A 17,276-nucleotide genomic window follows, 5' to 3' on the forward strand; every position below is an offset into this window, starting at 1 on the left:
TCCAATACTCCACTCCAAGCTTCCTGATTCTTTGACATTACTTTTGGCAATACAACTTATAATGACCTAAATATTGGGAACGTTTGGGGGAAATCATTTAACTATTTTGGCAAAGGATTTCATATACAAATGGCATTTCTCAAAAAATATTCCTATATATGCTGCATATCTAAAAGAGATGATACTATAACAAAAAAAGAAGAAGCTTTCTTTCTGATCGACAGTGTATTTATTTATTTGTTATTTATTTTGTCCTAATATATCCTTTGTTTATTTATTTATTTTTGTCGCTCGCTCGGTTGTTCTTGTTGTGTTTTGAACAGTTTTCTCTTGAATATGACATCTTTTTCATAAATAAATATAAATACATATATAAATCATTCCGGCTGCTAAAGCCGTTAGCAAATTATATTACTTTTATTGGAAATAAATTGCATTGACAAGCAAGGCAATATTACAGAATATCAGTAAATTCTGGACAAAACAAAGCAGTTGTAGATGTTTTCCATTGTGTGTTACTTGCTTCTGTGCTGGCTACAGATTGCTATTGGTCTAATAAACATTGCCCCCTACTATCTATACAACGGCGCCGCTGGTGTAGTGGTATCATGCAAGATTCCCATTCTTGCGACCCGGGTTCGATTCCCGGGCGGCGCACGTATTTTGCCTCGGTAACTATCAGTGAACATTAAAATATTAAAATATCGCACCATTGATTGATAAACTGTAATAAATAACGCTGAAATTCTGATTAAACTGCGTTGCATGTTGCCTTGTAGTGTATCTTGCTTGGTTACATTTCCCAGATGTTTCCAGTTGTAATTTCTGTAACGTTTTTTGCACCATCGTCAAATAACCTATTAACATGAAAAGGCTAATGAAAAAACATTATTCTGCTCATCAAAGCTACGCTTCATCGCTGTGTTTGCAGCAATATAACATGAAGACGTGAAGGCTGATCTTTGTGTGTGGGAGAAAGAGCGCTTGATTTTGGCTTCATTTCAGCGCGCAGGTTGACGCTGCTGACGCCGCTCCTCCGCCATCTTCAACTTCCTATTGTTTGCATCAGACTGAGGCTGTCTGCGGTGTGTGTGAGAGCAGAGTCGGCCGCCGATTTATCATTAAATAGTAGATATAGCCTTTTCGTTCGCGGTTGCTCAAGTTCAGCACAAACCATTTGTATGTCATTGGATTAAAGAGCTCTCAGGACGCGACCACTAAACCTTGATGATGGAGGACGATCAACCCAGAACCTTGTGAGTAACAGCGGGCCCCGTCTATGTCCTGGAATGGGAAGGCTGTGTGTAACTACGGCGCGTCCGAAATGTTTCCACGTTGTTGTTTCAATTAAAAACTGTAAATCCCTGTAATTTAGTTATAAATTGACATTTATTTCGCGTAATCGTTTCATGACTACAATAGCAACGGTTGTAAATACAAAAATACGTATTGCATTTTTGATTTGAACGTTAAGTTCTGTTTTATTTAGTCGTATAAATAGACTAAACCGTAACTCGCCTGAAAATGAAACTGAACGGCTAGCTAATGCTAGTTATCGTTAGCCGAAGATGGAAACGCAGCTAGCCAGTCACTTCTTCCAAAATGCACACGTTTTCATTGAATGATATCTTTATTAATTTAAATAGTCGTGTTATATTAGCTTAAGACAGACGTTAGCTATGCTCTCAAGGAAGGGGAGTCATTTGTTAGCCGTTAGTTGCCAAGCCATTTAGCATGAGGCCCTTTTCAACCGGCTAGCGTTATCTTTAGCTAGCTGGCAGACAAGCCACGTCAACGCTCGGAGAGACGGCCCGGGACAGCTCCAGTGAACCTCAGCATACTCGAGTTGTCTGTCTACAAATGAGACCATCCCCGTTAATATTTAGTTCACTATCAGTGTTGATTTTATGTAAATATAAGGAATTGTTGTGGGTTGTGGCTAGCCCGGTTAACTAGCCTTTGTTTGCATGCCACTTCCTGTTTGACAAAGACTCAATCCCCCATCTCTTTCCTTGTTTGCAGGTATGTTGGGAATCTGTCCAGGGATGTCACCGAGCCCCTCATTCTCCAGGTCTTCACACAGATAGGACCCTGCAAGAGCTGTAAAATGATAGTTGATGTGAGTGTTATCTATATATATTGTTTCACTATAGGAAAAGGCATATAACAGTGGCCTGGTAATGCGGTGCTGCTGCTTCTGAAAGTCTCAATCCACTGATGTGCTTGCTGTTGATATTCCTCTCCCTCTGTATTATATCAGGCCTGACACTCCACACTACAGTAGGTGGCTCTTGTCATCTGCAGTGATTAAATTGTCACCCTTGCTGTAGACTTAATATCAGTTTTGCTTTCCCGTTGACAGACGGCTGGAAATGACCCATACTGCTTTGTGGAGTTCTATGACCACAGACATGCTGCTGCCTCATTGGCAGCCATGAATGGAAGGAAAATAATGGGTAAGGTAAGCTATCGTGTCTACAGGGTGAGTGGGGACGGGTGGACTTCGGCTGGCGGGAATTTAGGTTGTGTGCCTTCTAAAAAAAACAAAAACTAAAAGTAGTTTACTTCTAGCCTTTATATTCCATTAATTAGATAGGGTTTTCCAACTAAATGGGGGAATCTGCTGGAACCAGGGTCCAGATCATATCTTGACCATTTCAGAGCAGAACATTCTCTCTCTGTGGATATAATTTGTAACATCATGACCTCCTAAAAACGGATGATATGGAAATATACAATGCCGGTTCAGAGGTGTGTCCTTGTGTGGCTCGAGTGTTTTAAGCAAAGTGAGGTTTGGGTTGAAAGAAATATGACAGAAATATAATTCAGCCAGTGCTCTACTGTCAATAAAGTCTTCAAGACCATGTAAAATGTCAAAACATGAAGCGTGAGAGGAGCTGGATGTCGTTGCGTTTTCTCGATCAATAGAGCAAACATTAACATTTTAATCTGCAACATTTAAAACACCACACGGTCTTTTTAAAAGTATATTAAAGTGGTGCTTAATAAGATTCTGGATTCAGTGCTAGGACATAAACCGGAATATTAAATGACCTGAGAAACCACTGTAGGTGAGCTACGTGTAATTGGCAACCAACGCAGAGTTGTGTAACTTTCACAGATATCTGCATTTGTTGTTATTGGCTTATGCCTCTTTCTAATGTTTCAACATGCCATTGATGCCCTCTTCGTATCCAGTTATAAAACTGTTGCAGTTTATTTTCTGTTAATCGAGATCTTAAGATTTGATACGAGGTTTTCTTGCACCATGTCACAGGACATATAAAGGACAGAAGTTAGTGAGAAGGCACCAACTCACATTAAATTATAGTCTTTAAAGGTGGAGTCTGCGATTCTGGGGAGAGATTGTTGATATTTGAACTGAACACTCGGGCGAATCCTTTTCTCTTAATACATCCATGGCTTCCCCTGCTGGGGTAGTGTTGGTGTCACTCATAATAACTTGGGTTATAGCGCTTTGTTTTTCTCAGAGTGCTAACTCTTTCCTGCGGCCGCTCCGTGTGCTCCTAGTATATCTGGTATACAGCGCTTCTCTGCCAGAGAAACGCTGTATGGACTCAGTCTTACAGAAACATTGCGTGCAATAGTCCACCTTCTCTTTCTTTCTCACACACACACACACACACACCGCCACCGCCGTGTCCTCAAAAACAACATTTTCTCTGCACACACACACCTCTATGCCAAATGTAAAAAATATTAAACGTAACATTCGGTATCTGTTATCGGCTTCCCTTTTACAGAGCCAGGGCCGTGTATGAGCAACACGTGTATTTGTATTACACACAACGTGAGGAAATAAAAATGGCAGACTCCACCTTTAAGTTTAAATGATATAGTCTTCGAGTGTAGGCAGCCAGGTTTTACTGTGAGTGATGTAAACATACCCCACCTGGCCTGTTCTCTCTCTGCCCCTCTCCGCAGGAGGTCAAAGTCAACTGGGCCACGACGCCAACCAGCCAGAAAAAAGACACAAGTAGTAAGTACGAGTGCTCATCAGCAGGGAACATAACCCTTCATGACATAATAAATCTGAGTCTGCAGGTAGTGTCAATGAGCAGGAAAGATAAGGAAAATGTTTTCAGTGCATATTTCTTGTCTTGTTCTGACCCAGATGACTTTTCTTTTGTCCTTCCTCGATTAACAAGTCTGATACAAATCAGCACTTCAAGGCGGGATGTCCCACTCCTGGAAAGAGCTTGGAATAGACCAAGTGTTCTAACATACGGAACCGTTTCCCCTCCTTATAGATCACTTTCATGTCTTCGTCGGAGACCTCAGCCCAGAAATAACCACAGAAGACGTCAAAGCTGCCTTCGGTCCATTTGGCAGGATATCGTAAGTTTCTGACGAAGATGATTTAAATCAAAGACCAACGGAAGAAAATGAAAACCGTAGAAATCTTTAGTATTTACGTGATTTTAATGACCTGCATAATTAAAATGTCTTACACTTTCGTTAGCGTGACGCTTTGTGTTGTGCTGCGTGTTGTTAACGTGCTGCTGCTGCTCCACAGAGATGCTCGTGTTGTGAAGGATATGGCTACAGGGAAATCTAAAGGCTATGGCTTCGTGTCTTTCTTCAACAAATGGGTTCGTACGGTCAGATTATTCACTTCAGTGCAGGATCATCATCAAACACGCGCCAGAAGAACCATTTCTTTCTTTTACTAAAACTTTTGGATGTCTTTGAATATTTCTGTGAATCTAAAGGTTCAGCTTCATTAGACTCAATAACCTGATTCTTTCTTTCAGGACGCGGAGAACGCCATTCAGCAGATGGGGGGTCAGTGGTTAGGAGGCAGACAGATTCGAACTAACTGGGCCACAAGAAAGCCCCCCGCCCCAAAGACTACCTATGAAAGTGCGTTGGCATTAAATGCACATGTTTTGCTTGTTTACACAGGATGTTGGATTCATGTATTCACAGTAGAAATGTCTCCGTGTCCCCGGCAGATAACTCCAAGCACCTATCCTTCGATGAAGTAGTGAATCAGTCCAGCCCCAGTAACTGCACCGTGTACTGTGGCGGAGTCAGCACAGGACTGACAGGTAATGAATGATAATAATACTGATGGATTATCAGGTAAATCCAGCCAAGACTTCAAAGAGATGTAATGAATACAGCCAATAAGCTGTTAACTCAAAGACAGAACTACTTCACAAGCCTTGGAGTGTATGGATCCGTTTTCTGTTTCACAACTGAGTGTTGCGTTAGAATAAAGCGTGTTTGGGTATAATTAAGGAGAAACCAACATTCTGTGGGTCCACATGAACTCATCGTCTCTGGAGCCGCTCCAGACTTTAAACTGGATCTCTAGTTTGAGACTTCTGGTTTCGGCTTTGAGAGAAAGGAGCTGACGACAACAATCTGCAGCCGCATCTTAGACACTAACCAAACAACTGTCAACATGAAAGAGACAAACTATCAGCTGGCTACACAGACCATAGTTTGGTGACAGATAAAGTGATGATTAAACATGTCTGCTAAGTTTCTTCTGATTGAGGGTTCGTACTGAACCTGCTGGTGACTTTAACACCACCGACTGACTGTAAGCAACGCGACACATCACACACACATCTCTGATGTTCCTTCTGTTTGTCCTTCAGAACAACTCATGAGACAGACGTTCTCTCCCTTTGGACAAATCATGGAAATCAGAGTTTTCCCAGACAAAGGTTATTCATTTGTGAGGTACGTGGACGTTTCATGTTGACCTTCTTTCTTTTCTTTCAAGCAGCGTCACCGTGCGACGCAGTCGTCCTGCTGCTGTTTATTCTATTCACATAATCACATAATCGCTTGGGACGTTCACAGGACAATTATTGAGAATCACTTTTACATGTTTACAAGCACTAGAGCTGCAACGTTTAGTCGATTCACAGAAAAGGAAATCACCATTTTGACAATCGATTAATTGTAATTATTTGTGTGTGTGTGTGTGTGTGTGTGTGTGAACTCGTCAGATTAATCTATGATGTATATCGTAATCGTTAGTTTCAGCCTGAAGAAGAAGCAGCATGGATTTATCCACACGCAGGTTTTATGTAAAGTATTTATATGTATTAAACGGCCGGTTGGACTCTTGTAGAATGAATTATTTTGGTCTTTGTATTAATATCCATCCTCTCCAGATCTCCAGCAGCGATGATTGCTGAGTGAATATCTCTGAATATCAGCGTGTCGCTCTGTTTCTGTGCAGGTTTAACTCTCATGAGTCAGCAGCTCATGCCATTGTGTCAGTGAACGGCACCTCCATAGAGGGTCATATAGTCAAATGCTACTGGGGTAAAGAGACCCCCGACATGATGAACCCCATGCAGCAGATGCCCATGCCCCAGGTAAGGACATGATACACTGTACATATACTGTATACACTGTACATATATTATACTGTGCACACTGAACACACACTGTACAGTACATGTAGTAATAATAACTTTATTTGTAAAGCACCTTTCATACAAAGTGCTTCACAGCAAAAACATAACAATTAGTACAAGATGAGAATAAGAACATTTACAGAACAATACTCACAGTGTTGAAGTACATGAGTCTGAAGCACCATTATAACAATAGCAGAATTAAAATAGTATAAAATAACATTGGAATTCATGCCTAGTTTCCGTATCTGTGCCGTACTGAACGACCCTACTGCCGGGAAACCACACGTAGAGTGTGTCCTGTACAGTGTGTCCTGTACAGTGTGTCCTGTACAGTGTGTGTGTGTTCAGTGTCTTGCTTCTGCCAATCGATGAAGTGCTTCAGCGACAGCGGGCGCATTATTAACATTTTCTGGATAAATTATTCTCATTAATTATGTAATTCTTGAAGTAATATTTAATCATGTTGGAGCTCTTCTATAACATATTATACACTATAAATATATAAACACATTATACACTATAAATATATATAAACATATTATACACTATAAATATATAAACATATTATACACACTGCAGCGCTGTTTGTATACCAACGTTAGAGAGAACACATCCTCCATCAGCAACTGTTATACTCACTAAAGACAACATATTATACACTATAAATATATAAACGCATATTATACACTATAAATATATATAAACATATTATACACTATAAATATATAAGAACATATTATACACTATAAATATATAAAAACATATTATACACTATAAATATATAAGAACATATTATACACTATAAATATATAAAAACATATTATACACTATAAATATATAAAAACATATTATACACTATAAATATATATAAACATATTATACACTATAAATATATAAAAACATATTATACACTATAAATATATAAACACATATTATACACTATAAATATATAAATGCATATTATACACTATAAATATATATAAACATATTATACACTATAAATATATAAAAACATATTATAAATATATATAAACATATTATACACTATAAATATATAAACACATATTATACACTATAAATATATAAAAACATATTATACACTATAAATATATAAAAAAATATACACTATAAATATATATAAACATTATAAATATATAAAAACATATTATATACTATAAATATATAAAAACATATTATACACTATAAATATATAAACACATATTATACACTATAAATATATATAAACATATTATACACTATAAATATATATAAACATTATACACTATAAATATATAAAAACATATTATACACTATAAATATATATAAACATATTATACACTATAAATATATAAAAACATATTATACACTATAAATATATATAAACATATTATACACTATAAATATATAAAAACATATTATACACTATAAATATATATAAACATATTATACACTATAAATATATAAAAACATATTATACACTATAAATATATATAAACATATTATACACTATAAATATATAAAAACATATTATACACTATAAATATATAAACACATATTATACACTATAAATATATAAACACATATTATACACTATAAATATATATAAACATATTATACACTATAAATATATAAAAACATATTATACACTATAAATATATAAAAACATATTATACACTATAAATATATATATAAACATATTATACACTATAAATATATATAAACATATTATACACTATAAATATATAAAAACATATTATACACTATAAATATATAAAAACATATTATACACTATAAATATATAAAAACATATTATACACTATAAATATATAAACACATATTATACACTATAAATATATATATAAACATATTATACACTATAAATATATATATAAACATATTATACACTATAAATATATAAACACATATTATATACTATAAATATATAAACGCATATTATATACTATAAATATATAAAAACATATTATACACTATAAATATATATAAACATTATAAATATATAAAAACATATTATAAATATATAAAAACATTATACACTATAAATATATATAAACATATTATAAATATATAAAAACATTATACACTATAAATATATATAAACATATTATATACTATAAATATATAAAAACATTATATACTATAAATATATAAAAACATATTATAAATATATAAAAACATTATACACTATAAATATATAAAAACATATTATATACTATAAATATATAAAAACATTATACACTATAAATATATAAAAACATATTATACACTATAAATATATAAAAACATATTATACACTATAAATATATATAAACATATTATATACTATAAATATATAAAAACATATAAATATATAAAAACATATACACTATAATATATATAAACATATTATATACTATAAATATATAAAAACATATAAATATATATAAACATATTATAAATATATATAAACATATTATAAATATATAAAAACATATTATACACTATAAATATATAAAAACATATTATACACTATAAATATATAAAAACATATTATACACTATAAATATATAAGAACATATTATACACTATAAATATATAGAAACATATTATACACTATAAATATATAGAAACATATTATATACTATAAATATATAAAAACATATTATACACTATAAATATATATAAACATTATAAATATATAAACACATATTATACACTACTATATATAAAAACATATTATACACTATAAATATATATAAACATTATAAATATATAAACACATATTATACACTATAAATATATAAAAACATTATACACTATAAATATATATAAACATTATAAATATATAAACACATATTATACACTATAAATATATAAAAACATATTATAAATATATAAAAACATTATACACTATAAATATATAAACACATATTATCCAAATATATAAAAGTGAAGATATTAGACGTTTCTATATAATATAATAAATTATAAAAAGATGTATAATGTATTTCTAAAGTCTGACCAGCAGTTATGAAACATGATTCTTGACCTTTCTTTTATAGGTCGTATAAAAGCTTAATGCGTTGTGATCATTGTTATAAATCATTCAGAATATTTAGGAGTGTGTGACTTTATACTGAGCTATAAGTGTTTATAACGCACTAAAGACAGGAAGTGTTTGTCTCTGACCTGCTGTCTGACTCTGCAGCAGAACAAGATGAGCTTCCCTGCGGCCGCTCAGCCGTACGGCCAGTGGGGCCAGTGGTACGGCAACGGGCCCCAGATCAGCCAGTACGTCCCGAACGGGTGGCAGGTCCCCACCTACGGCGTCTACGGGCAGGCTTGGAACCAGCAGGGCTTCAAGTAAGTAGCACGGTGTGCACAGGGCTCCCCTTCACCGCCTCCTTCTACTCCAGCACCACCAGAGTCCCCCCCCCCCCCCCCCCCTCCAAGACCGGGGCAGAGAGCCAGTACGGGCCACAGGAGGGAGCCGTGACCTCCCTCCACACATCCTCCCCCCTCGCCAGCCCCTCACCTTACTCCTCTCGAGAAGATTGAGAGACACACACACACACACACACACACACACACACACACACACACACACACAGAACAATCTGAACTTTAATTTCGTTGTCATCATGTTTCAGTGTCATCCGAATAACTGATGGTTTTTGTTCCAAAATGTTTTTGTCACTTGAATTCTCGCGCATCATCGTTGAAACCTGTAGTCTGTTCCAAACAATGATTGTAAGACAACTGCCTTAAACTCGCTCAAAGCTTCTGGAATTCCAATAAATCTAAAGAGAAGTGACTAAAGTGACAGAACAAGATAAACGCTGAAGCCCAGAACCAAGTTTCCTTCCTGTCCACACCTGGGGAGTTTGTCGATGAAGATTAATTTCCCTCTTTTGTACGATTGCCTACTGTGTGTAAGGACTGTGTTCTTAAGGCTGTTCAGTTGTTTTTGTATGTCTACATTCATGTCATAGCTTTTTACATCTTTCTTTTTGATTTCATTGATCCATTTCTACAAATATCTGAGGATTTGATCTGTAAATGAACGTCAGTAGGACATGTTGAATATCCTCTGTAGCTTGTTTTTATTTAGACAGCCTATGTGCAGTGACGTTTTGTGCACCCAAGCAAAATAAAGGAGAGGCCATATGTTGTTGACAGTCTAAATTCTTGGTGACCAGCTGAACAGGCTGTACGAAGGTAATGCAGCGGAGACACTGAAGGTCAGATGTACAGTTGGTGCTCCAGAGATGGAGGCCAGGCCTCCTCATCTCAGCTCCACTGAAGGTCAGATGTACAGTTGGTGCTCCAGAGATGGAGGCCAGGCCTCCTCATCTCAGCTCCACTGAAGGTCAGATGTACAGTTGGTGCTCCAGAGATGGAGGCCAGGCCTCCTCATCTCAGCTCCACTGAAGGTCAGATGTACAGTTGGTGCTCCAGAGATGGAGGCCAGGCCTCCTCATCTCAGCTCCACTGAAGGTCAGATGTACAGTTGGTGCTCCAGAGATGGAGGCCAGGCCTCCTCATCTCAGCTCCACTCAAGTTATCATTTAGCTCAACGTGTGAATTAGAGTTTAAGTTCCTTCGCTGTTATACTTTGTCGCCAAATGTAGAAGAAGTGTTGCATGAGGAGCGATGATCCACACGCTCAGTGTGGCTGGTTACAGCGGGTGTATGTGCGTGGTTATCATTTTGGGGGGGGGGGGTAGAAAGGAATATTTAGCTCGCTGCGCTTGGCCTCTACGCTCTTTGTCTGCTTGTCATCCATGTTTAATCAATGACTTCCCTTTGACCCCTCCGAAAAGCCCCCCACTTTCTGTTTCCCTGTTTTTTTTGTTTTTCGCCAGCTTGATTTGACCCCCCCCCCCCCTCACACCCTCTGATAACTCTGTTTGCCTTCTTGTTCTCATTCTAGCCTGTCCAGATTCTAGTAGCTCTAATATAAACCGTCCCTTTGGCTCCCTTTCGCCTTGTCTCTTCTAACCTGCTGGCATTTTGTCTTTCTGTCCCCCCTCCCCCCCCTCTCTCTCCCTCTCTCTCTCTTTACCTCGTTTTTTGCAGTCACTTACCGGCCAGTGCTGGGTGGACTGGCATGAGCGCCATCAGTAACGGTGGGGTTATGGAGCCTACACAGGGATTGAATGGGAGTATGCTAGCCAACCAGCCCGGTATGGGAGCCGCAGGATACCCCACACACTGATAAGTGGGCAGGGTGGGAGATTTATCAACCAACAGCCTCTTATTGGCTGTACGGTGCCCCGCGGGGCTGTGTAACACCGCCTCCCTTTGTGGCAGGACTAAGACTTTTACTGGGATGTGCAACCTAATGGGAAGGTTGCCGTCTGTAGGAGATGTACATGGGATTACATGGGGGAGGGGGGGTTGAGGTAACGGGAGCCAGGAGGATTTACCCACACAGGTATTTACACCCTTTGTGGTAGGCGAGACTGGCCATGAACCAGCGCTCTCACCATTTTTAAGTTGAGTTTAACTGTAAATGAGTATAAAACTGTAAAGGAGAAACTTTTGGATTTTTTTTCTGTCTTTTTTTTGAGTTTTACAAATCGCTTCCATCTTCACACCTTTCTTCTCCGACACCGAGAGGCTTCTGTTCTTCTTTTGTTTTAAGAAACTTAAAAGTCTGAGTCGTGCTAAGTTATGAACCTTAGTTATTGTTTGAGGAATGGAAATCTGTTTAATTTGTTCTCATTTTCTCTTGGATTAAAATCAATTGCAGGGATTGTTGCCACTGCTGTTTCTCTGTAAGGGCAGATAAATATTGCACAGTTTTTCCTCTTGTACTTGGACAAATTTGACTACCAAGAGTGTTTTTTTCCTCTTTTGCATTCCATTTCTCCTCCATATCTTTTGGACAGCCTTTTTCGCCACATGTAAATAACCATTAATTAATTTGAAACGATGTAAGTAAAATGCTACTGTTAACTGTGGGTGCTTGCTTTTCTTTTTTGTTTTGATAACTTGACAGTTAACGCCAACATTGTGTGTAGCAGAGAGCCACGATCTAACGTGACGCGCCATTCTTCCATGCAGGGATAAAACAGCATTGCCATGCAGTGCATACTTAAAAGTTAACACAATTCAAATGTTAAAGGGTGAACATGTTTGACACTTCTGATGGTTTTTAAATATCTATTGAAACGCCAGTATTTTATATCAAAAATCTGAGTGGATTCAACCTTTACACTTGCTCTTGTTGCCAGAGAAATGGGGAGGCCTACATTGTAACTGTTGCCTTATAGAGCTGGTTTCTTTTAGCTGACAAGATCCTCTTTTTAATTAGGCAGTGCCTACAGACATCTTCAGACCCTTTTGTTTGGAAAGGTGTTAGCCCTGAGAACTGATGACTCTGCTACTGTAATCAATGTTTTCTTGCTTTGTCCAATTAAAATGCTAATGCACATAAACCACACTGTGTTTTCCCTTTCCTCGTGCTACAGGACATGTGTATGTGCGTTCATTTCAGAAGCTGCTCAGGAAAACATGTTTTCAGGCGGCCCGTCACATTCGTGTCGACGTGACATTTCAGGAACTGATTTTGATGTCTGGGTCAAAGGTCACGGTGACCTCACAAATCATCAACTGAGGGTGAACGAGGTCTATCTGCACTTTGACCAGTTCTGAGACAAACGCATTTGAAAGTTCAACAGTTCATAACGTGGACACTATAAAACCAACTCCAACCCATGTTGACACATCACATGCTGCACACTAGGTAGTGAAGTTAACACTGTTCAGCCAATTCAGTGCATTATGGGTAGAAACTAAACTCATTGTGCAGATAGACCTTTGTGGTTCTATTGTTGGAACACCAGAGTCCCAAGTCTATCTGACATTTCCCCCCCGAAGATTTAACCCTCAACTGTATTTTATGCAACTTAGCTTCATTTTAAGCTCTAAAGATGTTTACACAAGTTCCACGTGGCAGGAAACTTAAAAGTGAAAATTATATTAGCTAATAAATCTGAATTTTTAAGACTTTTTATTAAACTACTAATGATCTTAACTTGAACTACTGATGATCTGAACTACTGATGATCTTAACTTGAACTACTGATGATCTTAACTTGAACTTGAACTACTGATGATCTTAACTTGAACTACTGATGATCTTAACTTGAACTACTAATGATCTTAACTTGAACTACTGATGATCTTAACTTGAACTACTAATGATCTTAACTTGAACTACTGATGATCTTAACTTGAACTACTGATGATCTTAACGATCTTAACTTGAACTACTAATGATCTTAACTTGAACTACTGATGATCTTAACTTGAACTACTGATGATCTTAACGATCTTAACTTGAACTACTAATGATCTTAACTTGAACTACTGATGATCTTAACTTGAACTGATCTTAACTTGAACTACTGATGATCTTAACTTGAACTGATCTTAACTTGAACTACTGATGATCTTAACTTAAACTACTGATGATCTTAACTTAAACTACTGATGATCTTAACTACTGATGATCTTAACTTAAACTACTGATGATCTTAACTTGAACTACTAATGATCTTAACTTGAACTACTAATGATCTTAACTACTAATGATCTTAACTTTAACTATTAATGATCTTAACTTGAACTACTAATGATCTTAACTTGAACTACTGATGATCTTAACTTGAACTACTAATGATCTTAACTTGAACTACTAATGATCTTAACTTGAACTATTAATGATCTTAACTTGAACTACTAATGATCTTAACTTGAACTACTAATGATCTTAACTTGAACTATTAATGATCTTAACTTGAACTACTGATGATCTTAACTTGAACTATTAATGATCTTAACTTGAACTACTGATGATCTTAACTTGAACTACTGATGATCTTAACTTGAACTACTAATGATCTTAACTTGAACTATTAATGATCTTAACTTGAACTACTGATGATCTTAACTTGAACTATTAATGATCTTAACTTGAACTACTAATGATCTTAACTTGAACTACTAATGATCTTAACTTGAACTATTAATGATCTTAACTTGAACTATTAATGATCTTAACTTGAGCTACTAATGATCTTAACTTGAACTACTAATGATCTTAACTTGAACTACTGATGATCTTAACTTGAACTATTAATGATCTTAACTTGAACTACTGATGATCTTAACTTGAACTGCTGATGATCTTAACTTGAACTACTAATGATCTTAACTTGAACTACTGATGATCTTAACTTGAACTACTGATGATCTTAACTTGAACTGCTGATGATCTTAACTTGAACTACTAATGATCTTAACTTGAACTACTAATGATCTTAACTTGAACTACTGATGATCTTAACTTGAACTACTAATGATTTTAACTTGAACTACTGATGATCTTAACTTGAACTACTAATGATCTTAACTTGAACTACTGATGATCTTAACTTGAACTACTATCTACTAGATTACATATAAAACAGTCGGCAGCAAAACGTTCTGAATAAGTTCTTCCTGTGCTTGTAATGATCACGTGATTAATTTCCTGCCCTGCTATTGGTCGTCAGCAGATAGACCTTTGTGATACTAACATGATGCTTGAACATGTGGAGATAGACCTTTGTAGATCTCACTGACTCAGCAAATATTTACAGAATCTGCATAAATGAGTGATGCAGATAGACCCTGTTCACTTTAAAGCTGTTTGAGACATAGACCTCACATCTGTCCAGTTTGTCAGATAGACCTCGTTAACCCTCAGTTGACATGTCAATAAGATAAAATGAAGTGATGACATTTTGGACAGAAATGGACGTAAACTGCAGCTCGACTGCTTTGTGTTATATATTGTGTAATTACAGTTTTAAACGGTTTAAAGTTTCAAAGGTTTTGTGTGAAATGTTTTGCCGGGAAGTTGAAGTTTTAAAGCAACTATATTTCTTACTAAGCATTCGTCCCGCAGGAGTAGCCATCTCACGGTGCCAGCGTGGACCTTCTGTCATGCAATAGCAGGAACGTCGCAGGTGTTTAAGAACCGTTACGTTCGTTCACTGGGACCGAACAGCAGAAGTCTTCTCTTGCAAATGTTTCACACATATTTCAAAACAGTTACAGATCTTACAGAAAGACCCACAACTTCACTGGATTCACGGTAAAAGGAAAACATATCGACAGCAGTAAGAAATGACTTCTATAATCCGTGTGGAAGACGCAGCTGTCAGCGTTCAGGAATTCTTCACTGGTTTCTCTGAAGAAAGAATCCAGAGAGAGTCGTCTAATTCACAGGCTCAGAACAAACCTGCACGCAAGAATAAAATGAAAACGTCTGTTATTGTGTAATATTTCAACAGCATCCAAAGAAAGTGTCCTGTAACTACGTTAATAACTAACATCACTGATCGCTGTGATGTAATTATTGATTGAGAGAATATTTAAAATGACCACAAGTTTTACGTTCGAGTGTTGCAGCACTTTGCAGACTTTCAGTTGAGGCCTGTGTGTAAACAGGGTTGTCCAAAGTGAGGCTCGCAGGCCGAAGGTGGCCACCAGATGTTTCAAGCTGAAATAGAACATTTATAAATTACAATATAAATCGCTACGTATGCTGTTATATTTTAATGTGAGGTACAAACTTTAAATATTAGGATATGGTGCAAAAACTATCTTAATTGGTAAAGCTGTCGGGTAAACGTAGTGCGGTAAAAAATAAAAGAGTTCTTTCTGAATTGTAGCGGAGAAAAGGGAAATAATGAAGTAAAACATTAATCAAATCATCAAAACAGTTTCTCTTATATTCAAACGTGTCATGTTTTCTGTGCAGAAAATGTTTGTTAATTTGTAAACTGTCAGATAATGTCGTGGAGCAGAAGAGGAAAGTTGTTTGAAAAGGTTTTTGTATAAAAAATGACTCGAATGATTATTTAAAAAGTTTCTCTTATCGTCAGAGTTTTCATGTTTTCTGTGCAAAATATTTTTTTATTTTAATCTTAATCCTAATTTGTAAACTGTTGATAATGTAGTGGAGTAGACAGAGTAATGATATATGGTGCACTGAGGGGGGCTGTCCACTAGAGGGCGCCCTCGCCTCATGTTTCCTGGAGCACGTGCTGTAACATCTGTAATAATACTACAGTAAAGAAATACTCTGCTTAAAGTAAAAGCACTGCATACACAACTTTACTTAAATAAATGTAAAAATAATTAGCATCACACTGTTCTCATTCTGCAGAACTGTTTGTATTATATTATTAAATTATAATTATTGATGCATTAATTAATGTTGCAGTTATTTATATACTGCTGTGCAGCTTGTACATTAATAAAGTTTTATTTTAAGCTTTTAATAATACATGATTAGATTTTTGTTAGAAAGTGGTACTTTAGTAGAATAAAAAACTTTTGTTTTCTGTGTCTTCAGGTCAGTGTCACCTTTTAGAAACTCCTATATATTAACCTCTGTGTGTGTGTGTGTGTGTGTGTGTGTGTGTGTGTGTGTGTGTGTGTGTGTGTGTGTGTGTGTGAGAGAGAGAGAGCTGACAGGCTGATAAATGCTTTGTCTCTTCTCTTCTGGACCCGTCTGAGCTCTAATGGCCGGAGAGTCTGTTAGAGGAGAGAGATGTCAGGAGATGAGTTAGTGAGGAGATTACAGCACCAATCAATCAAAGCCTCGGCCGCGCTGGGATTCTCCTTCTGTCTTCCTGCTTCTTGTCTCATCTTCTTCTTCTGCTGCTGTTTTAAAGTAGCAAAACATTCACACACTCCTCTGAATAATACTCATAATATTCATGTTTATAAAGTCCCACTTCGTCGCGGGGCAGAGAGAGAATACAGTTGGCAGAAACTAAATACACGTTTGAGGTACTTGTACTTCACTAC

The 17,276-nt window shown here is 36.3% G+C and overlaps 1 protein-coding gene and 1 non-coding gene across 2 annotated transcripts; both read left to right on the plus strand.

Annotated features, from left to right (window-relative positions):
• Positions 1 to 586: 586 nt before the first annotated feature.
• Positions 587 to 657, plus strand: trnag-ccc (transfer RNA glycine (anticodon CCC)). The gene has a single exon. It is a non-coding gene; the product is annotated as a tRNA-Gly (tRNA).
• A 329-nt stretch (positions 658 to 986) lies between these two features.
• On the plus strand, positions 987 to 12,847 carry LOC115014058 (nucleolysin TIA-1-like). Its single transcript, XM_029440704.1, has 12 exons — positions 987 to 1,256; positions 2,023 to 2,119; positions 2,363 to 2,461; positions 3,946 to 4,000; positions 4,272 to 4,359; positions 4,538 to 4,613; positions 4,776 to 4,884; positions 4,977 to 5,072; positions 5,631 to 5,715; positions 6,224 to 6,362; positions 9,613 to 9,767; positions 11,484 to 12,847. The coding sequence occupies exons 1-12, from the start codon at positions 1,228 to 1,230 to the stop codon at positions 11,620 to 11,622; spliced, it is 1,167 nt and encodes a 388-aa protein (XP_029296564.1). The 5' UTR covers positions 987 to 1,227; the 3' UTR covers positions 11,623 to 12,847.
• The last annotated feature ends 4,429 nt before the right edge of the window (positions 12,848 to 17,276 follow it).

The sequence above is a fragment of the Cottoperca gobio genome, chromosome 9 (genome assembly GCF_900634415.1).
Source record: "Cottoperca gobio chromosome 9, fCotGob3.1, whole genome shotgun sequence".
In the NCBI taxonomy this organism is placed as follows: Eukaryota; Metazoa; Chordata; class Actinopteri; order Perciformes; family Bovichtidae; genus Cottoperca; species Cottoperca gobio.